The sequence below is a fragment of the Bombus flavifrons genome, chromosome 9 (genome assembly GCF_040668555.2).
Source record: "Bombus flavifrons isolate JBK064 chromosome 9, iyBomFlav1_principal, whole genome shotgun sequence".
NCBI lineage: Eukaryota > Metazoa > Arthropoda > Insecta > Hymenoptera > Apidae > Bombus > Bombus flavifrons.
The window spans coordinates 14,361,611-14,384,292 of record NC_138450.1 but is presented as its reverse complement, the minus strand read 5'-3'; the positions used below and the strand labels follow the sequence as shown (position 1 = coordinate 14,384,292).

Here is a 22,682-nt window from a genome sequence, read left to right as displayed (position 1 = left end):
GTATTAAACGTCTTTTTATGTGAACAAATGGTTATAGGAATTATCTTATTTCGAAGTCGAAGATAGTTTTTAAAAATCTCACATAATAATCATGTAAACAGGATGTATCGGAACAGTCTTGAATTATTATTCGCGAATATAACACGAATTTGCACACAATGATAGAAGAAAGAGAGGGAGAGGGAGGGTAGGGCGGTAAAGAAAGAGTGTGTGTGTGAGAGAGAGAGAGAGAGAATTGAATGTCCACTACTATTCCCAACGTTTTCTTTCTTTCTTCTTGGTAAGCAAACGAATCCATACACTGTTCCACGTTGATATTTTTCTTAAGCCGATACGATAATGAAAAGAAAAAAAAAAGAACAAAAAATGTTTGTATATAATTGTAAATACGTCTTAGAGTTTATAACAAGGAAGTAAGGTTTTTTGTGTACATTTGTTTGTACTTCTTTTAAATGACAAAAAGTGCGCAATGTATAAATTTAGTGTAGCCGAATAGGCAAGTAATAGCGTTCTAGAACGAAATTCTAGGCTACATCATAGAAAAATTCTCGAAGCCTAGTGTGAGAGGAGAGGGCTGTGTTTTCATCGATTCAAAATTGCGATAATCGCGGCTGATTGTCGGCACTGCTGGCGGTGTCTGTGCCCCCGTTAAAACTATCGAATATTTTCGATAAACACCATTCTATTTCGACAATCGGCTCAAAATACTGTTCTCGCTCGGACCGCTACCATTTTGTTCCTTTTTCCTTTCTTTGTTCTTCTTCCCTCTATTTTTTTTTTTAATCGCTTGAATTTTTCAAATTTTTACAATTATACGCGTTGAGACTTCTGTTACTTTCCCTCGCTCATCTTTCCTCCATTTTTAATAGTATATCGTGGAAAGTAAAGCTTCCATGATAAGATTTCTGTCGTTTCGTCACGCTTCATGTTTTAGAATAATGAACGAGTTAACGAGCGGATCTTTTATCGTTTTCTAGTCTAGTTCTTACTTGTTTTTCATAATAGCTCTTCTGCCGACAAACATTTTCCGGATGATTGTACAACTGTAGGTACTTTATTCAAATTAGTTAGTAGAACGCTTGAAATTTCTCTCAATCATTATCATTCATCGTGTAATGTGTCTTGGTTCATCAAAATCCGGTGAAATGTAAGTGAGCGATGAAATACGAGCGAAGAATTGGCGTATCGACTATATATTTCTGATCGAAAAAATGTTCCGTTTGTCGAGAATTATTAATTTTGAAATGGTATTTGACTATTGAGCTCGTATTTATTATTAATTATATTAAAATTATTTTATTTTGTACACGAAATCAGCCGTAATTTAATCTACCAGAGTAAGAAAAAAAAAAAAAAAGAAAATAAAAGATCATCGGTCAGAGTTGATGGAAAAGGAAGATACCTGTTTACTGATTGAACTGATCCTTGTCTCCTTTGTACTCTCTGACCAATTTCATTATTGAACAAAATTCGTGACTGAGTCTGTTAATCGGTAAAACGATTTTGATTTCCTTTTTAACGCTTTAAGAAAGAAACGAATTGACATAATATACGTTAATGTTCGTACATGTTTAATAGGAAGTCGCAATACATTGTAATGGTAATAATATTAGTATGGTAATAATAATCGACGTTAATGTGCCAGCAATGCAAATAATGGCACACAGATTAATTAATCATCGTCAGCCCTCGTTTCCTCCGGCAATTCAATACCCATGATGTCCGCGATGAAATCTTTGTAAGATATTCTCTGTATTATAAATAATAATACATTACTTTCGGCGAGCCTAAATGATTATTTTCCTGTTTCTCATCGTTAATACCATTCAACGTTTCAACATTTCCATGGTTATACCAGCTTTTATTGTAAAGAATAGTATAGCAAATTGATAATTATACTTGTTTCGTATTTGCTTGTGTATGTTTTTAACGAGGATACTTATTTTAAAAAACTTAAGAATTATTGTAAAAAAACAATTTTAAACAAACTTAAGTATCGAAGTCTTTTAGTCTTTTATCGGTTATCCAATTATCGCTTTACAGCGCTTATTACGGCGCTTCACTTTACGGTTGAAAAGGTATTAAATTCATAATTCACGTATCATAGTTCGATACTTTTTTACGCTATCCTCAACTTAATAAATTTTCCTTCTTAAAAAATATGTATATAAATACTTAAACAGACGTGTAAGGTCCATTGGCTTTGTGTATTTATCGATTTTTCTTAATAAGAAAATGAAGTGTGAAGGTAATTTTTTATATAAAGAGATACTATCATAATATAAATACAATAATAAAAATATAATAAATTTTTCTGAATGTCTCTATGATACAAGAGATACAAAATAGTAATACGCGAATAACGACCAATATAAAGTATCATGCGATTAATTTCTTTCATCACAAATAGCTCTATGTATTGGGATATATGTAACACGTATTTTTGTTATTATTGAAAAAGAATGAAGCGCTTTAGTTTTGCAAATTTAAATAAGTATCCATCTATTTTTTAACTCTTAATATAAGAAAAAATCAAACTTATTTTAATTGTTAAATATACCTCTGGTAAGAACGTAAAATCAATGGATGCGGATTTTTTTTCGTTTCGTTCATTATATATTTCATCCAAATTCTCGTTAAAACCAACAAGAAACCTCATGTATGCAAATGCCTCTTGAATTTTTAACGGTTCTCCTAGAAAAAGAAACCTGCTTAAAGTTGAAGTTAAAATTAACATTTGAAGCACAAGCATGAATAACATGTTGGACGTTTTCCAAAAAAAAATATATCAACTAACCAAAAGGTATGCCATTTTGTATAGAAAACTCAGAGGGACCTTCGCCAAGCAATATTCTCATAAACTGTTCTCGAGTTAATGCTGGATTCTCCGCTTGCGAATCGGGGATTTGATCTGAATTTGCAAAGACTTGGAAAGCTTCTTGTATTTGATGCAGAGAAATTCCGAAAGCTGGCCGATGATTTATATAAAATTTGACAAAATCTTCGAATTTAATTTCTTCGACCAAATGACCGGTCTCCGCGTAATCTCTGTACGAGATTTCACTCATAAGGATTTCTATCTAAAATGTAAAATGACTTTACATTAAGGGGGTATTCTGGTCTAGAAATTTGAAAAAATCGAACATTTTTTTCTTCATATTTCCAAGGTTTAGACATTCAAGAATATGCCCTTAAAAGGATTTTTCAAAATTTCAATTATTTTATGAGTTATAGCCATTTTTGTAACGCAGCATCTGCTCCGGACCGACCAGGACCAATGTGCAATAAACGGTAGACGCTGCCCGAGTACCTACGTATGAAAACCCTCATCAAATCATTACTGTATTTTATACCTTTTTTAAGGTATTTTTAATTCAAGGCCAAAAAAATGTATTTTGTCGGAATTTTTTCGTCTTAGTACTTATTCCAAGTTAGTTTTTTGCCAGCCTTCAAGCAACGTGTACGTGCTAACTCTGACAACGATTTATAAATATTTAAAGTAAAAATTGTTTTATATATCGAGATTTTAAAGTAAAATGGATAGGAAACATTCAAAATTCTGCTCTAAACGAGCATGCAGAGCGAATAAGAGAAGATTTTCGGGTAATCAATTTAATCAAGAAGATACCAGTTTCACTAGTGCATCTGCAGCAAAATTGAGAAGTTCGCAAGATGAAGAAGTTTTAATTAATAACAATTACGGCTATTGTATTTTATAACTTTAAACTTTTTAAATATTTAGTTTTTTTTCAGTGAATTTTTTACGTAATCTCGAAATATCAATAAACAAATGCTAAAAAGAAGGATAGCAAAAATATTTTTTGTCTCGCTCGTACAGAGCTTCGAAAAAAGAATAACTAGAACGAGAAATGAATTTTCCATCTATTCAATTAAATAATTAAATAAATAAAAAGCAAAATCATTACTTCCTCGTTGCTGGGATAATATCCAACGACGCGCATGAGATTCGGTACTTCTTTAGTGCTCACTTTGTCGGATATTAATCTGGGAGTTATTACATTCTCGCCTTGATGTAAGATTTGGGCATAATAAAACAGGTGTTTCATTTCATTGATAAGCCAACCTTTTTCACCACCCTCTATCAGACAATAATACGGTGCAAGCCCTTTACCTCCTAAATGCGCTAGTACATCGACAGACCTGATTATAAGAAAGATATATGATATAGTATTGTAAAAACTATATTGTATAGTAGTGAAAGTAGTAAGTAGCGATATTAAACGGTAGAAGCAGTAAAAATATCAATTAAAAGCAACTGTGTTAAAGGAAAAGAAAAACATACGAAATATTTTTACAACGAAAGCTTCGGGAATTATATATTTGCTTTTTAAACGATAAATCGAGGATCTTCTTTCAATTACCATACAAAGTGGAATTATTCGATTTCTAAGTATTGCTAAGAGGTACCTGCATTTTACTTTCCACATCAGTGTGCACGGATCATTATAACCAAAAGTGAATAAAATGTTCCCATCATTGCTAAGACAAATATTACTGACCTATTAAAACGAGACTTTGAAATAGATCAAAATACCTCAAATATATACAGAACGTCTTGTAATATGTGGTCGTTTAAGGAATTGTTTCACGTTTTACGCATCATCCGTGAATGTGAGGTATCAAAAGAGAGCAGAAAACTCACCCTATCTCGTGTACAAAATCAAATGGAAAATATTATTTATATATGAATTTATCTTGTAGTTCTAAGGCGCTGAATATGTTCCTAATGTTGATCCCACACAGTACGAGACACTCTTTATATATAGTGATGTATCAAAATCAATAAAAAATTAGCTTTTATTATAAATTAATAATGTCCCTCTAATTACTGATATTCGGATTCATATCCAGGATCAATAGATTTTTTTCGTATTACGGTGTAACGTAGTAAAACAATCGTGTACATTGTACAAGACGCTTCTTACCTTGCGTGGGTGCCCTATCATTCCTAAAATCTTGTAAGGATTCCCATCGAAAGGAAGCATTTGAAGACCTATTTCCTTATTAGTTGCAAATACCATGTATTTACCAGCTTTATATTCTTTGCCAGATATTACCTGCACAACGATCCTTTTAATTAAGTATAAAATAATAATTTCCTATGAACACAAAGAATCAAAATTTATACGATTCTACGTTACTTTGAAATGCTTAACCGGGGTATCACAAAGCGGTCCCAAAAATGTTCCTCGAATTGTTTTCGTTATATCGTTTAGCAATCTGTATTTGTACTAGATAATAAATGTTATAGATAATGTTACATGTAAATACTGTATGAAATACATCATCTTCTTGTCTAACTTAATTACATATGTAGTAACATACTTGTGTATGTATACAAAGGATCTTGTGTATTTTGGAAATTGGCGATACAACCAACAAAAGAGCGATTTCGTAGTACGATGAAATAAGTTGAAAGTATATGATAAAATTTTATCGTATTATCTCGAAACTTTGTTTTCGATAATATAATATCTCTACTTATATTATATCATAGAATTGTCCCTTTCTCGATCGTAACGTAATATCAATTACGAGGTGTATATACTATGTATACATACATACATATATATATATATGAATATATAGATGTACAGATAGATTCGATATGAAACCGAATAAAAAATCTTATCTCAGTTTTAATTTAATGTTCCGAATTGTAGAATCAGTTAAAAGATAACCAGATTATTACTTCGGAATTAGAGTACATCAGAAATCCTTCAACGCCCAGCTTAGGGTACCAGGCGAGACAAAGAGGAATAGCTTCACATTCAATTTGGTAAGTGTTCATTATCTGCAAACCAGGGAAAGGATATGGCCCACTGTAAAATGCGGAGAATTTCTAGAGTTTAATTGTACGTTATATGTATTTTTCTCTGTTATTTGAAATATCTGATTTACCTATTTTTAAGATCGTACTCAATTAGGTTCCGATCTTCTCCTAGCGAAAAGAAACGATATACAACGCTTTCGATAGTAGCTGGCCCGAAAAGTATATCTCTTATTTTTGCGGTATGAGAATGATACTTTCCAATAAAATCCCATAAGCGGGAACCGCTTGGCGAATCACCTATTCTTTTAAATACCGCTACCACTAGTGTGTTATCCTAAAAGAAGGTAAAAGGCTGCTTTTTGCCTTATGTCATAATGATCATAAAGAAAATTTCATTTTCGATTAAATTGTTTAACAATAGATGCGATATTAGTTTACGGTTCGATGATACTGCTTATTTACCGCATAAGCCATGTATTCTTCGCACTCTGTGAAAGCCAATTTAAGTATCGATTCCGTGGAATGCTTGTAAGGATTTTTATCAAGAGGTTCTAAAGTGAGAGGATGCAACATCCAAAGGGCTCCATTCTCAAGGCCACATGCCAGTAAATTACCTTCAAAATCATTGAAACGTTTTACGTTGAAAATCGTCCGGTCTGTAATTTGAAAATATCACGAAAGATCATAGTTGACAAAAGATTCACCTATTGGTGAATATTTCAATGCTGTAACAGCGATTAGTTTCTCGTGGCTCTGTGGGCATGTGACATAGGTTATAGCTCCTTTCTTTGCTTGCTTATCCAATAGTATACTAAAGTCTGGAAGAGGTGGGGTCTTCCTGCGTACGATACGCTTATGTTTCTCATAATCGTATAAAGAGATGAAACCTTGTAGATTACCGGTGACTATAAAATTGCTAACGAATGAAAGGACGGTGTTACGAATAAGTATAATTTTATGAAGATTAAACTATATATGCTACGCCGTAAAAGACACATCTAACTAGAACTTAATTAAACTCCATTAGTGTAAATACCTTCGAGGGTGCGCATCTAAACTGGTTATCGCAAAGTTCTGATCTTGAAAGATAAATCGACACTTTAACGTAGGAATTTCTATCAACGCAACTATCCCACTCAAACAACCTTTACGAAAAATATTACAAAACTTTTGGATATGAATTCCATTTAATATCAATTTTCTGAAAACCTTGCCAGATTATTTAATGCCGTGAACAAATCTATGCTGTATATGCTCTTTCAAAGAGCAAGTGTACAAAAATGTAATAGCACTTACCGATAATGAAATTTTCAATATAAAAAGGAGCACCTTCGACGATAACATCGGTAGGCGCGTGAGGTAATTTTGTAAATGCTTGCTGATTTTTATTGTAATTCTTCAGTGTTTCTTCCAAATATACGGACATCGTCGATGGAACTTGATCACGATACTTCATCGATTCTATTTTTTCTATATATTTCACTTTTCTCTCGTCAATATTATCTTCTAATTTAATTTCCGAGTATTCTTCCATTTCTTCTTCGTTCTCGAAATCTTCTTCTTCGTCAGATTCAACTGCAAGATAAAGTCTAATCATTTTTTGCTTCTATTTTTTTATATTATTTACGTTATTAAATTCTTCGAGTGAGAAGATGATCGCAATCGAGTTGATTGCATTTGAACGTAATCACCGATATTGGTAATCGATAGATGACTAAACAGATGATTTTCAAATAGTTTACGTTCGAGGGAAACCCCCTGCCTACCTAATCGAATGACTAATTGCAAGTCGTTGTTATTAAAAGTGGTGATGTAATTATGCCGTAATGACCGAAGCAGGATATAGTATGATTAAAAATTGAATAATTTCAACTTCAAATTCATATCCTTCGGATTTATACTATTTCGGAATTTTGGAAATAGAAGATATTCCGTAATAGCAATAAATATCGAACTCACGTTTAAATTCACCGACTGCAGACACAGGAGCTAATAATGTGGACGAAAGATCAAAACTTATCGATCGAATAGAATCCAGAAGTTTATGTTGGCACCAGTAGAGTATTTTTAAATCAAGATCGTAAAAGCTGATGCGCCCTTCTGAAGTTCCTGTTACTATCCTTCTAAAATTGTACATGTAATACAAATTTTGATAATACTGTATTTAGAAAAATAAGAAAACCTTATTTACAACTGGAAAATTACGCTTATAATAACTCGATTACTAGTCGTAACTTAAAGTAAGTAATATAACATATATAGGATGTTTACGATATCAATTGTCAGTGTTTTTTCGAATTAACAATGACAAATCGAATAAATCTTTAACCGGAGATAGTATATTGTATAATGTATATTTTGTACACTTCTAATATTGGAAAATATCAAGTACCCATTGTGATATAATATCACCATAATACTGTTCTTCTCTAACTGCACAGACTTGATGTGTCTCTTTTCCTTGTTGTTGGCTGCACTCTGATTCTTACTCTTATTTTTCTGTCTTTCAACAAAAGCGCCCCAAACCAGAACGTATCCTACACACAAATATCGAATATCAATCTTTATAACAAAGATCAAATTGCAAGTTGCAATCTTCACATATAGGTAGATTATATATAAGTATGTGTAATAACTTTGCGAGAGTATAAACAAAATGGAATAACAAGTACAAAGAAGATGTAAAAACGATACCGTTTGTCGTTGCTGTTAATACCCGTTGTGTTTTAGGAATGTAACAAGAGCAATTCAAGATCCCGTATCGTCGTACGTTACCCAAAATTTTTGGTATGTAATATTTCAATTCATCTTGCTCCTAATTCGTAAAAATGATCATTATCTATAACTGGATGTATTATATATTTCGCTGTTGAATTGTATCGAATCGCGAAGGTCAATTCGTCGAAATTCTTACGGAACTTGTAAAACATGCGCGTACGCGCAAAAGCTAACATATGTACATATATAATAAAGAAATTGTAATTTAACGTAACGTTGTAGATGTTAGATATTTGTAAATACGTTTTGATTTCATGGTGCTTCGTTCTATTTAGGATGGACTACCTCGCGATCTAAGGAATAATTTCCTGTTCCCTCGTTAATATCTCGTTGTTTGCTTTCTATCTGACCGCGAAATGGAAAAATATCGCAAATGATGCAATGGCAGAGCCAACTTTGACATCGTTTTTCACGAGAACAGTCGAGTTCCGGCCCACGGTTCGTTTTGCAGAGCTGGCCCTCGTGACGTGAGTAAAATACGATGCAAGCGGAAAGAAAGTTTAACCCTGAATTTCAAGGTCAATTCTGCAACCTTTTTCGATAAATCTTCACCGATCTAGAGATGTAGAATCACGCTTTTGTGATCCGGTCACTTATTTTTTATACACGCTGTACATTATACTGACCCATTTAAGGAACGCAACGCAGTAATCGGCAGTTAAACCAAACTCCTCGGAACAGTCTTCGTTGAAAGCTATTTCCTTTATTCTATTTGAAAAAAGTTCAGTTAACTCCGTAAAAGCTGAAAATAATTTGCTTTTGAGAATTTCCATTAGAGCTATTAATACGCGTTCTATTTTAAACGGCAAACTAACGAATTTTTAAACGGAAATGAATAACAAAAATTTTGCCGATAATATTAAAGTTATTATAACGTATAACATGATATTCTTTATGTAAAAGTTAAATAAGACTGGTAAATAATACTAATGATTAACCATCAGGTTGATCTTTCCCATACGTCCATAGCCAAAACTGAACTTTTTGGTGAAATTCGTTCCCAACAGTTACTATATACTTAGCGTTTGGGCTAATTTTAGCAGCGGTCATTCCTTTATCACCATGTGGATTAAATAAAGTCGAAATTGGTACACTGCAATAACAATAGCAATAGCAACTACAAATATGTTACATTTTTTCAAGTATTTGATGTCATATTCGACGTTTGATTTGTGTATTTTATTTACAATGTACATGATGTTTCGTAATAAGCGGCCAATTATTTAAGCACCTAAAAGCAATAAAAAAGAGTCCATATCTTTTTTTTTACTTCAATTCTCTTTCTTCGTACGATGGATTTCAAGTATCCTCGTAAACAAAAATCCAAAAGTCGTTTTGAACATCTCGTATGAGGGTAATCAGATATGATCAGAAACAATGGAACGTAAAATTTGCTATATTTTTTAAATAAGATCAAATAGGACATACATTGATAGGAATCTTTTTCATTGTTTTTTTTTTTTTTGTGCTAGATCCGCCTCTTAAACTGGATTGTCCACTTATTATGGAACACCCTGTATCTGATACCTCCTGTAACGTCATTTATCTTCCCGATAAGAGAACCTGTTTGAATTTCGCTCCCTCACCTTTTCTGGTTCTTACTCATAACTTAATTCTAGCTGTTGCACAATGCGCCGTAATAGTCGACGCGCAAGCAAAAAACAAAGACGCGAAAAGATACGTTTTTCGCTCGTTGTGAAACGTGCCCTCCTCCTCCCGCCCTAGTTTCCTCTCCATTAGTTCGTAATTAGCAGCAAAAGAAAAGAAAAAAATTGGGCCAATTTTTTTCATCGCATTTCCAAATTTCATTACCCAGTTTCGGTGTCCCAAACGACAGTTACACAATCTTTTTCAAAATCTGCGGACAACAACCATTTTCCATCTTTCGATGTCGATAAAGTTTTCACCGTATTCTTCTACAAAGTTAACGCACGAATAAGTCATGTATGAAAATGCAAATATAATAGGCAAAAGATCAATACATACATGACCTTGAAGACTTATCGCGTATTTCGTCTTATAGTTGTAGATTATTATAACATGCGAACAAGCATAAGCGATGATCGTACGATTTTTTGTGGTTAAATTTATTATAGGTGTATCTGAATTTGTCCCAAAAGACCATAATAATTCCTGTATTTAAAAAGGTTATATATAGATAAATTCCATTTTTAACGGTACATATATCTTTACATATACAATATATATATTATATACGTATCATTAAGGGTTGTTTTTAGGTTAGTTGCAATATGTATTATAATATTAAACAGTTTTTTAAAAGATTTCAGTTTCTCGATCTTTTTAAAAGAAATTTAGATATAACTATGTAAATCCATTGCTTACAAAAGGACAAAGATTAAAATCAGTTTCTTCCTTTTCGCAAGGTGCCCTTATGTTGGTCTCTCTTCCACCTTTAGAATCCGTTGATTCCTTGGAGCACGATGGTATCGAAACATTCGCTGCCATTTTAATTGATTCGCGTCTTAGAAGTTTTCAATTTACGACCTGAAATTAGCAAATGATTCACCTAACAGTTTTTTACACGTATAAGCATATTGCGAATATTATAGAGACCACCGCGACAAAAGAATAGCACACCTTGAAAATTTCTTAATTTTTATGCTATAAATTATGAATATTTAATTTTTAATACGTACATACGTTTTCTACATAAATTTTTGTCACGTAGATATGAAGATGTTGGTTTGTTTTATCTGTAAAAACAGAAATATCGTGTTAATAGCGCACTATTTAAAATCATGGAAATGATATTTTGTACAGCCGCCAGAATTTACTATAATTGAAATGATTCGCTTTGGCATTGATTTAATAAAAGGTCTTAAAATTTCTTTCGGTTTACTTTTTCTCATTATAGTAAAATGCATTCTTTCAATTCATTTGTGCTATTGAACTGTCTGCCTTTAGTATAAACAACTCTAGCAACAGTTTTCTGTTATATATATTTTACTTGTAATTATACATATTTTAAAAAACCTTCGATAACCTTGGGACCTTGAAAAAGAAAAGCATTGAGAAATTTTTTTCCTATCGTTATCATTTTTTTCCTATCATTTTGCCCCTTTGAACCAAATATTGTTTTCCTCTGACATCTTTTCCTATCATAAAAAATAAGTGAGATATTTAAGATACCCAAGTTAGGTGGGACACCTCCTATACGTTCTATACAGTTTTATACGCTCTATACATTTTGAATTTTCTATAAAAGCCTCGATCTTCGCTGCTTAATTATTATTATTATTTTCACGTGATAAATAAGAAAATGTTACATATGGTTATCTATTGGATAGCTAACAGAGTTTATGCTGTCTTTTTATGAATTTTCATATTGGTTACAGAGAAAGGTCAAGTGACATCGGCTTCGTTATCAATCTCGCTGAAGTTACTGCTATGTCAAGAAGTCATTAAACCGTTTCAGTTCCTGATTAGTTGAAGAAGCTTCTAACGTATGCAAACATTGGGAATCATTTTAATAAAGTTCTAAACAAATATTTATATTTCTTTGGTGTTTGATCATTGTTCAACGAAATAAATTAAATATAAATTATAATTATTAAGTTCTGTGAAGGCAGTGCATTCATGGAGTTATCTTACATTATCTTCTCTGTCTTTCTTGTCGTGGGAAAATATGATTCAGCACCTGTTTATTCGAATATTAATACTATTTCGCCATCTTTGTCTGCGGTAGGTGAAAAGAAATTTAATTTTATGAAGAAAATTTCCTATTAGATATCTTATTACAAATCAAACGAATTAGATTTCTATAAAAATAAGTTTTTGTATCTCAAAATATTCTGATGTAGATAACACAGATGCTTATAACCTTTTGTTATATTCTCTGAATTATTATTATTCTCTCTTTTTATATTGGCGTACAATGTTATAGTGCTAAGTAGAAAACAGAAAATCCGATAGAACATACAAATAAAGATTTTGGCGAATGAGTTCAACCGAGTTCATATATGTATATATAAATATTATAACGTTTTATGTTCACTCGACAAAAATAAAAATACCACTCTGATTAACTACAAAATATCAAAATATCGCGATTTATTCACGAAACTTTGTGAATAATTTTCTAGATAAATTTTATGAAGGAGTATGGGTACTTGGAAAGTGGTACAGCTGACTCGGATGCGTTATATGAGAAAAATGCCATAACAAACGCAGTAAAAACTTTACAAGAATTTGGCAATATCCCAGTTACTGGGCAATTGGATAACACGACACTTAAGGTGCATTTTTTTGTCTCTTGACTATCGTATTTAATACTACACTTATTCAGCTGAATGGGATCACCTGAATATCTGTTTTATTTATTCTTGTACGAGAGAACTTCTCAAGATCAAGTTTTTTTTTGCAAGATTTTGAGGTTATCAGCTTTTTTTATAATAGAACTAGAATATATGTATTTATTCCTCGATATTCTTGTAGAGCGTGGAAAAATATATCTGGGCTCGAGTGAAAGTTTAGAACTTAAAGAATTAATTGTAATTAGTTTTATCTAAACAGTATCCGTGGTTTCTTAGTTATAGGCGAGTTTAACGAATAATTTAATACATATCGTTTTTATTTACTTATTTATGTACACATGTATTAACTCTTTTAGTGCCAGCCAGCCGATATATCAACTGCGTTTATTTACGTTCAGACTCATGAACTCGAGAATTCGAGACGCGCTTAATTATCCACTTACTTACTTATGTATTCATCAAAATAGCTTTGACATTTTTCCCATATACACCACGTTTTGAGTTAGTTGCGAGAGCTGACAATATAAGTGTTAAACCTGCTACTATCAAACAATTAATTTTATATGTGAAAAATAATTATAAAACTCAATTGTTTTTGGTGTTTTAATTTAAATTCTTTTTACTTCCTATATTATTTAAAATATTTTTCTAACGAATGTAAAGTGTTACTTTTGTAAGTTTTCATTTAGAGGAAACTTTTATAGTTAATGGCATCTCCACGATGTGGTGTTCCTGATATTTTAAGGAAAAAGGAAAAATCTACAACGTAACAAGCGTTTCGTAATAGGATCGAAAGGTTGGAAAACGAGAAACATCACATACTTGTATGTACCTAAAAAAATCTAATAATGAAGTACAACAGCTTATCTTCCATCTTCATATATTACGTTCATTACATGTATCTATTAATACGTGTATCACGAATAGTATAACTAACTGGACACCAAAGGTGGGAGAAGAAATGATTACATCTGAAATTGGAAGGACTTTGAACACATGGAGCGGATATTCAAGACTTAATTTTAAGCCGTTTCATAGTCCATATCCTGAGATTATCACTGCTTTTAATCGAAAATCCCACAATGAAGAATCAGTGCTACAAAATAAAAAAAAATAAAACTTACTAAAATTGTCAATCTTTTTACATGTGTCGATGACCTCGGAATAACATTCAAGTCAATCTTGCATAAAATTTTATCATCATCAGACGCACTTCTTTCTCTCCTTTTAGTCATCTTTTTTTATCTTCCGTAGCAGTAGAAATAATTTAACTGTCCATGCTAATAAGATTTAAAAGTGAATGCAGCGAGAAAAGAATGATTTAAAATTCTTTTACTTCTGATGTCGATATTTATCAAACTACATGTTGAAGACTCTAATAATATTTTATAATTAGCAATAACTCGATGATTTTTAAATACAATTTAATATATCACGTAATTATTAATCGTTGCATTATTTTTTTTTTTTGTAGATTTAATATAACACGTTTATTAAAATTAAAAATCGTTACCTACTATTAACTTCAAAATTTTGATTTTCTTATGAATGATTTATTATGTAAAATTTTATATTTTCGTATGTTATTGAATAAATTATTGACATATATATTTTTTCATATTTATTTACTTTCCTTCGAATGTATACAGAATAATATACTGATATTTGAAAAAACTATATTTATAAAAATCACTATAAATATAATAATATAAACTATATTTGCATTCATTTCTAATGCTCGAAAGGAATCAACAAGTTTTCCATACGGGACGGTGCTCTATAATTTCATGTCGAAAATACAATAAGAATGCTCTCCTACTTGCACTCAGTAAAAAATATTTCCAGTTTAAAGGAATTCCGCTCAGAAAATTAATTCTGAAGCCAATGTTATTATTAAGCATGAAAAACGTTTAACGTCGATCATACTTCGAAATATTCACAAATATTAGCAATGTAACAAGTTTAATATCATATATGTTTAACTGCAACAACTTTGTGGCTTAGGATCAAGCCCAGAACGTTTAGTTACAGATATACGTGTAAATTCTTCTGCCACTGTTGGATGAATTCCAACGGTATCTTTTAGTTTTGAAAATGTTAAATTACACCTAGAAAAATAAGAAAATAATGAAATAAAAGATAATAATAAAATAACATTGTTAGTATAGTAAAAAACTAAATAAATACATACTTTATAGCAGCAGCAAAACCTTGAATCACTTCACCGGCATTAGGACCAATGAAATGCATACCAAGCACTCTCTGATCGCCATTTCTAAATGCAACTACTTTTAAGTAGCAATTAGAAACATCTTTTTGTGGTATAAAGAATTCCGTTGGTTTGTAATATGCATGATAAATTTCTATTTTGTCTTCTCCATGAATAGCAATCGCTGCTTCTTCGCTAAGACCAACACAACCATATTCTAAAGGACTGAATATTGTTGTTGCAACATTCACGTAATCCATTCGTTCCGTTGAGTTTCCGAATAACCTTCTCGCTAATAATCGACCCGCATGTATAGCAACAGGGGTTAATTCTGGCTTTTTCTGTAATACGCAATGAAAACTGTAAATATTTACCTATCTTCACCTTTTAACATTACTTTTTTTTACATCGATAACAATAAATCTTAATAAGTTGGAAAAGGAAATTTTTTTCGAAAGTGAAAAATAAAAATAACACTCACATGAAGCACATCACCAACAGCATATACATTTGGAATATTCGTTTGTTCATCTATTGCGTCTATTTTTGCAGTTTCGGGTACAAGTTTAAGACCAATGTTTTCTGGTTTTAATTCTTCTGTAAGTGGTTTGCGACCTATAGCGAAGAGAACAGTATCGAAAATATCTTGATGTGTTTGTCTATCCTAAAACAAAGAAAATTTATCGCTATATAAATATAACTTGAACATTAATTATATATATATTTTCTTTTTAATTAACAAAATAGAACATACTTTATCTACCCAATGTACAAGAAGCCGACCATCGCTTTGCTTTTCAATTTTTGATGGTTTAGCTTCATAAATAAAGTGTACACCACGTTTCTCCATTTCCTCAGCAACAGTATTTGCCATTTGCTGATCAAATCCACGTAAAACAATTGAACGTACCATTACAGTTGCATCGTAACCCATACTATTCAAGAATCCAGCGCACTCCAAACCAATATCTATTCATCCATTAAGGAAAATGAAGCATTATATAACATTATTTTAAATCTCACTGACAAAGATACGAAAAAAATTTGAAGCATCGTCATAAATGTTTTATAAAAAAAGAAGGATACATCCAGCACCAACAACAAGAGTTTTCCCTGGAGCTTCCCCTAAACTAAAGATATCATCGCTGCTTATACCATATTCTAAAGCACCAGGAATATCAGGATATCTTGGCCTACCACCTACAGCAATCAAAATATTCTTTGCTGTAAACAATTTTTCTTCTCCATTTTTCATTTTCCCGCATACTGTATGTTGGTCTTTAAAATAACCAAGTGCATTGAAATATTCGACTTTTCTGTAATAATAAAAGAGCCAAGTAAATTAATAAATACAAATTTTATGCTTGAAAAGTAAAAATAGAATGGTATTAACTTTGTTCTAAGCTCTACTCGTGTGACCCAGTTTACAGATTTTATATGATTTTGTACTGCTGTTGTTAATGCTTGCCAATCAATCTTAATAGTTTTTGGATCTGGTATTTGCCAACCATAAGCTGCTGATTCCTAGAAATATGAAATTTTAATGTTCAAAGTTCTCTTGAATAATAAAACATAATTAATCTACTAATGAAACATACATGTATCGCTTCTCCTAACAAAGCAGCTTGATGCATCAACTTTTTCGGTATACAACCAACATTTACACAAGTACCACCCAAACCCCAAGTAGTACCTCTTGGAGATGGCGTGACAAAATCAAGGACTGCAACTTTTGCACCTAGATTCACTGCTTCTTTGGCAGCTGCCAAACCTCCTGATCCACCACCAATAACAAGCAGATCGTACATGAACTTTTGATCGGCTGCAAACATAATAAATAAAATTCTCTATAAAATTAACTGTGCTCATTGAATTTTCAACATTGATCATTGTAGAATGTATATTTTGAAATATTTCATTAATTTTTCATGTTAAAATGTTCTAGCTATGTAAAAGCTGAATGATCATGAGTATGAGGTTATACGATATTTCTGTTATTATTAACAATAAGTTAAAACTACATTTTAATAAGACAGTATCTAGTAATATAAAACTACCGCTTAAATTACATGTAAATTAATGGAGTTGAGAAACAAATCATTGAATCGTGTTAATTAATTCGATTATTTTTAACCTAGCCGGTATAATAGATCAATGGTATATGAATATATAGATTTTACATGTTATCAACAAAATTAAGGCATATTTGCAATTACAAATCATAGAAACCTAAGACTCACAGCACATGCAAGCCATCGCAGTTCTTCCATAAGGGAAAGTATTACATCTAGGCCATGAGAACTCGAGCAATTTAGCGTGAGCGGAGCGGAATGTGACAAGCCTAGCGAGCAGCGTTAACGTCGCCATGATTATTGCCAGCCGATCACGGCCACGTGACGTCACCCTGATGACACTCGTGTTTCACGATATACGATAATACACTCTTTTACGGAGCACAGCGTACACCGCGTTAGAAAATTATTACGATATAGAAAAATATCTCGGAATAAAATCGCGACATAGAATGAAGTCTATCTTAATCACAGGCTGCAACCGTGGGCTTGGCCTAGGTTTAGTGAAACACCTGGTAAAAACGTTGCAACCACCAGAGAATATCTTTGCAACTTGCCGAAACGTGAATAAAGCAAGGGTAAGATTGGTCATAAAGTGAATGAGAAAAGATATTATGCAATAATCGGATTCAAGCTATAAATTCGACTTACCAATTGGTGCCATCGTTACACTTTACAGACTTAAAATTCACGTTATAAAGGAATGTAATAAGTAATGGTTCTCCTGTTTAAAGAACTTTAGCTCTCGTATATTGCGCTTGATCAAAAGATTTCTTACGTCTAAAAGACAAGAGCGAACTGACGCCTACTTGGTTCGTTTACCGCCATCTGTTATATAGTTGCTCCAAGCACATGAGTTTTTAAGTCTGATTTATAGTGATTCACACAATGCGCGTTGGTCAATTGCGCAAGGAACTGTTTCATGCAAGTCACTGTAAATTTCGTTATGAAACGAACCTTAGAACCCGGTCTTTTGGAAAAAAATTTTGATCTAAATTTTAGAAGATCCAAATAATCATCAACGCACGTAAAAATATTTATAAATGCATAAGATTTTAGTATCTTACGACACAAAATACTTTTATAAATCCTTTATACGAGAAATTCTTCCTACATCAAAGATAATAATAACATGACATGATCGCTCGAATAAGTAGAATTGCATTAAGTTACTTTAATTATTAGGATTAAAGATCATTCTTGAATAAATAGCGATTATTTAGCGATATTCGAGAACATTTCTATTATGTAATTATTTCGTTTTAAGTACATTCCCAAGTTATATTGTCTTTCAGGAATTGACTCTATTGGCTGAGAAATCGGAGAACGTTCATATTATTGAAATAGGTATGTAACATACAATATCATAATATGTAATCATACCGTAGCATTTTGTAATTTCAAACAAATTTTCCTCGTTACTGTTTATCACAAAGCATAATCTAATGTGTTATCTACTAATGATTAATGATAATTTATAAAAAAATTTAAAATAAATCAAATGTTTTATGAAATTTTTCGATATTTAACAAAAGAACGATTCAGTTCAATAAACTAAAGTTAAACATTAATTGTCTTACATACACGCATACATGTATATGTGTATTTACTTTTTTGCTTTTAAAAATGAAATTTATATTAATCAGTAACTGCAACCACGGACTTAGCTTAGGTTTAAATAAATATAATATTTAAAGATAATATAATATTATTAGTATAATAATTAAAGATAATATAAAGATAATATATAGAAAATATATAAAGATAATAAAATTTAACCGTTAAATTTTGCCAATCTTAATCTAAATTTTAATGCTAATATTTCCATTTACAATTTCTATCGATATTTATTCAATTACAAGTTCCATGTCCAATTTTTATCATATAGAAAATGTATTTCTAAACTTTAGATGTTAAAAGGTAAAAGCGTTTGTTTGATATTATTAATTTTAACACAATATTTTAAGTATATTATACAAAAATAGATTTATTTTTATATAAAACAGACATATTATATAAAACATTTTATATTATATTATATAAAACAGATTTATACTTTATCGTTTCCCCCTCCAATTGTTATATCTAATTGGTAATTTGATAATATGAACGAAAAGATTATTCGGTCAAGTGCAATCAGTAATTTGGTAACATAGCACACATATTTCGTATAATGACGTTTCATTTCTAAAATATAAGACTGACTATATATTAAAATATAAATAATATTTTAGAAAGTGAAATACTGAAGAACTCCTCATTTTTATCAATCTAATCCACCAGGGACATAAGATTAATTAATTCATATTTCGGAAACAATAAGCTACTTTCTAAGCTAGGATTGATACAAAAAATTTCGTTTAAATGTAAATAAAATATTGGATATAATAATCAACAGAATAAAATATAAAAAAATAATAAAAAATATTACCGTGTAATTTATTTTTTTCCAAAGAAGCTACAAATTAAAATAAAATATATTTAGCGTTATCGGTTTTGTTATGAAGATATGTGTGAATGTTATCGGTAGGCTCACATGAGCAATCTAACTTAGATTTTTCAACAGATCCAATTGTGAAATTTCGAATTTATTGAAACTGTTTCATATACCTATGTAAAAAGATAACATTCATTATATAATAGGATGTACATGTATAAATACACATATGTATGTTACAGATTAATCGGACTTTTTCCCTCTCTAGTTTACATTGTCTTTACTTAAAAAGAGCTACAACTAATTTTGACTTTAGGGGAAAAACATTTTTAATATTATCGTAAAATATTAAAAAGAAAAATATGTGCTTATAATCAAATAACTTTATATATATTTTTCAAGCGTGCAAATATTTTTAATTATTAATATATTTTGCGTAGAATATTGCAATTGTTAAAAAATCTCGATAACAAACCATGAAAAGAGTTTTCAACTTACCCTTGAAGTTATTTTGATCTATGACCAGCTCTTTCACTTTTATATAGTATTCAGTTTCTTGATCACTTAAATCAGAGTCCATGGTTTGCGGTTTCTTGTGACAACTAAGACACCATGATTTCTTTTTCTTCGAGTTACGAGATTTCATGTTACAATGTTTAAAATGAGAAATAATTCACACTGAGAATTCAAAAAATGAATATGCATAAACAATGTTTACAGAACAAGGATATAGTTGCTTCTATTTCCTGTCGTTGAAAACGGTGGAATTTCATTAAAGTAGTACTGGTCGATACGTACTTATGATATCTGATAATAAGAGTTATATATAAAATTTTTTTCGCCTTGACAGCCAGAATACGAAATATTTGTTGGATTCATATAATAAAAAAATTATCTACATGTATAAAAAAGAAATATCGATTTCGAAATAATTTTTACGAATGATCTCATTTCTTAGATATGGAAAGAGAGGAAATAAAATTTTACATTACAAAGTCGGTAGGGAGGTTTACTGCCTTTTTTTACACAAAAACTAAAAGTGCATAAAATTAATTCATAAAAATTTAAAAAAAATTAGAAAGACCATACCATTTTAATTAACGAAACAAATTATAAACGAGGAAGTACAGATATTTTAAATAACGAAACAATATGAAATTTTTTATGAAATAATGTGCCATTTTATATACCATTTTATAAAATTATATTTATATTTTGTAATCAAAATATGATTTCGTAAGATGATATCTTAATGATAAGAAATATTGATGTTAGTGTAATAGTACTTTACGTTACAAATTTTCAAGTTAACGATTTCATGAATGCGACGAAATTTCATGAATATAAGAAATTAATAAAAAAAAAATGATGTAAAGAGATTATGTGACTTACCAATATCTATTACATTTGCCGTATATAAATTAGATTGAAGAAATCTGTAAACCAGCAATTAAATAATTTTAAGCTAAATATAAATAGTTAACACAAATAGTACGAAAGTAGAGAATGTACGCAGCTGTAGTCTGGAAAATATATACAAATCTATTGACCAGAGCCAAAGAGTAGTTACTATAGTATAAAAATGAAATATTCACTACAAACGCGTTGTAGTAAAAGAGATATACATGTATGTACATAGTACAAAGTAATTTATGAAATCATTAGATTTCATATATGTATGGGATGCCTCAGATTAAATTTTGTAGTTTTTAACGTACATTTCTATTTTCTTCTTTTTGTTTAAAGATTTAGCCAATACAAAAGATTACGATAAAATAATAAAAGTCGTGGCCGAAAAGGTAGGCAATGCAGGATTAAATGTTCTATTTAATAATGCCGGAATCAGTTCAAAATTTACAAGGCTTGGCCTTGTAAAAGAGGAACAGCTTACAGAAACATTTTTTGTAAATACTGTAGCACCAATTTTGTTAACAAAGGTTAGTTGAAAATTTTTTAATACATATTTTTTTAAAAAGTATTGCATTTAGTTGGGATTATTAAAAATATTTTGTCCTTTTTTTTGTATGTACAATATAATTTTAAGAACATACAATATATATATATATATATATATATTGAATTCATGCTGTTTTAATTTCTATGAATAATGTTAATGAATGAATTGTAAAAATAATACATTTCTATTTATTACATACATTTCTGTTCTAATAATATATTTCTAGGCGATTTTACCATTATTGAAAATAGCATCCAATAACTTTGCAGACAAATCAAAAATGAATGTTAACAGAGCTGCGGTTATTAACATGTCTTCAATTCTTGGAAGTATTGCTGACAATAATGAAGGTGGATATTACCCTTATAGATGTAGCAAGGTAATATTTTCTTTGCTTGAATCAATCAATAGATAATTCATAACTTAACAAAACATTAAATTTGAATATTATTTATTTATGTATAAAAGTATTGCAATAGATTTCTTTGAGAAAATCATGTTTTTTATATATACTGTTTACATTAGCGACCCTCTATTCTCTTATTTGTTCCTACTTCATAGCTTCGTACAGTTACATATTGCAACAAAATTATTTCATATTATCTCAGTATTTTATTGTAAGCACTAATTTTGTATTAGACTGAATAGTGCAATAAAGAATTTACCTATCCTATGTAATAGATACAGTTTATAATATTTATCTTATTTTTAGGCAGCTCTCAACGCAGCTACAAAGTCAATGAGCATTGATTTAAAAAAGGATGGAATCCTTGTTACTTGTATACATCCTGGCTGGGTGCGTACAGATATGGGAGGAACCAATGCACCCATGGATGTTGATACTAGTGTTACTAATATCTTGAATATATTAAATTTATTAAATGAAGAACATACAGGTTGTTTTATTCAACATGATGGAAAAATTTTATCTTGGTAAATAAAAGTGTTATATAGGACTTACAGTTTCCTTAATCATTTACATTTGATACAATTTTTCAATGGTCGTTTTTATTGCTTTACTTATTCAATTTTACATTTGAGATAAAAAATAATCACACAGATACCATTCCTTTTTTATTAAAATATTATATAAATTATTATAATATGTTTAAATATATCACATATTTAAAATCTTAAAACATCTGAATAGAACAATTT

The 22,682-nt window shown here is 30.5% G+C and overlaps 5 protein-coding genes across 11 annotated transcripts; 2 read left to right on the top strand and 3 right to left on the bottom strand.

Moving 5' to 3' along the window:
- Window positions 1-30: 30 nt before the first annotated feature.
- LOC138183452 (cilia- and flagella-associated protein 251-like) lies at window positions 31-10,290 on the bottom strand. Of its 4 annotated transcripts, XM_069120354.1 has the most exons (19): window positions 10,159-10,290; window positions 9,511-9,665; window positions 9,199-9,314; window positions 8,489-8,609; window positions 8,187-8,331; window positions 7,754-7,917; window positions 7,091-7,369; window positions 6,831-6,939; window positions 6,499-6,710; window positions 6,257-6,408; window positions 5,923-6,128; window positions 5,714-5,843; window positions 5,163-5,252; window positions 4,947-5,078; window positions 4,429-4,520; window positions 3,927-4,161; window positions 2,798-3,080; window positions 2,561-2,694; window positions 31-1,750 (listed from the first exon to the last, which is right to left on the bottom strand). In XM_069120354.1, the coding sequence occupies exons 1-19, from the start codon at window positions 10,176-10,178 to the stop codon at window positions 1,673-1,675; spliced, it is 2,853 nt and encodes a 950-aa protein (XP_068976455.1). In that variant the 5' UTR covers window positions 10,179-10,290; the 3' UTR covers window positions 31-1,672. The 4 variants fall into 4 exon arrangements, with proteins under 4 accessions (XP_068976455.1, XP_068976456.1, XP_068976457.1 ...); XM_069120355.1 differs by lacking the exon at window positions 5,163-5,252; XM_069120356.1 differs by lacking the exons at window positions 8,489-8,609; window positions 9,511-9,665; window positions 10,159-10,290 and having other exon boundaries at window positions 9,199-9,336.
- LOC138183472 (cilia- and flagella-associated protein 251-like) lies at window positions 10,014-11,276 on the bottom strand. 2 transcript variants are annotated; one of them, XM_069120400.1, is made up of 4 exons: window positions 11,233-11,276; window positions 10,919-11,080; window positions 10,559-10,705; window positions 10,014-10,488 (listed from the first exon to the last, which is right to left on the bottom strand). In XM_069120400.1, exons 2-4 carry the CDS (start codon window positions 11,039-11,041, stop codon window positions 10,381-10,383), a joined length of 378 nt encoding a protein of 125 aa, XP_068976501.1. In that variant the 5' UTR covers window positions 11,042-11,080; window positions 11,233-11,276; the 3' UTR covers window positions 10,014-10,380. The 2 variants fall into 2 exon arrangements, with proteins under 2 accessions (XP_068976501.1, XP_068976502.1); XM_069120401.1 differs by lacking the exon at window positions 11,233-11,276 and having other exon boundaries at window positions 10,919-11,125.
- Window positions 11,277-11,953: 677 nt separating this feature from the next.
- Window positions 11,954-14,051, top strand: LOC138183051 (matrix metalloproteinase-24). Its single transcript, XM_069119583.1, has 4 exons — window positions 11,954-12,277; window positions 12,679-12,831; window positions 13,554-13,673; window positions 13,777-14,051. Exons 1-3 carry the CDS (start codon window positions 12,173-12,175, stop codon window positions 13,617-13,619), a joined length of 324 nt encoding a protein of 107 aa, XP_068975684.1. The 5' UTR covers window positions 11,954-12,172; the 3' UTR covers window positions 13,620-13,673; window positions 13,777-14,051.
- Window positions 14,052-14,457: 406 nt separating this feature from the next.
- Window positions 14,458-20,228, bottom strand: Trxr1 (Thioredoxin reductase 1). Of its 3 annotated transcripts, none has more exons than XM_069119579.1 (8): window positions 20,066-20,228; window positions 16,657-16,880; window positions 16,452-16,582; window positions 16,145-16,374; window positions 15,813-16,027; window positions 15,540-15,722; window positions 15,041-15,399; window positions 14,458-14,957 (listed from the first exon to the last, which is right to left on the bottom strand). In XM_069119579.1, the coding sequence occupies exons 1-8, from the start codon at window positions 20,211-20,213 to the stop codon at window positions 14,828-14,830; spliced, it is 1,620 nt and encodes a 539-aa protein (XP_068975680.1). In that variant the 5' UTR covers window positions 20,214-20,228; the 3' UTR covers window positions 14,458-14,827. The 3 variants fall into 3 exon arrangements, with proteins under 3 accessions (XP_068975680.1, XP_068975682.1, XP_068975681.1); XM_069119581.1 differs by lacking the exon at window positions 20,066-20,228 and adding an exon at window positions 17,782-17,978; XM_069119580.1 differs by lacking the exon at window positions 20,066-20,228 and adding an exon at window positions 17,299-17,425.
- Window positions 17,577-22,480, top strand: sni (SDR family oxidoreductase sniffer). The gene is made up of 5 exons (XM_069119582.1): window positions 17,577-17,708; window positions 18,426-18,477; window positions 21,314-21,504; window positions 21,751-21,903; window positions 22,237-22,480. The coding sequence occupies exons 1-5, from the start codon at window positions 17,583-17,585 to the stop codon at window positions 22,459-22,461; spliced, it is 747 nt and encodes a 248-aa protein (XP_068975683.1). The 5' UTR covers window positions 17,577-17,582; the 3' UTR covers window positions 22,462-22,480.
- The last annotated feature ends 202 nt before the right edge of the window (window positions 22,481-22,682 follow it).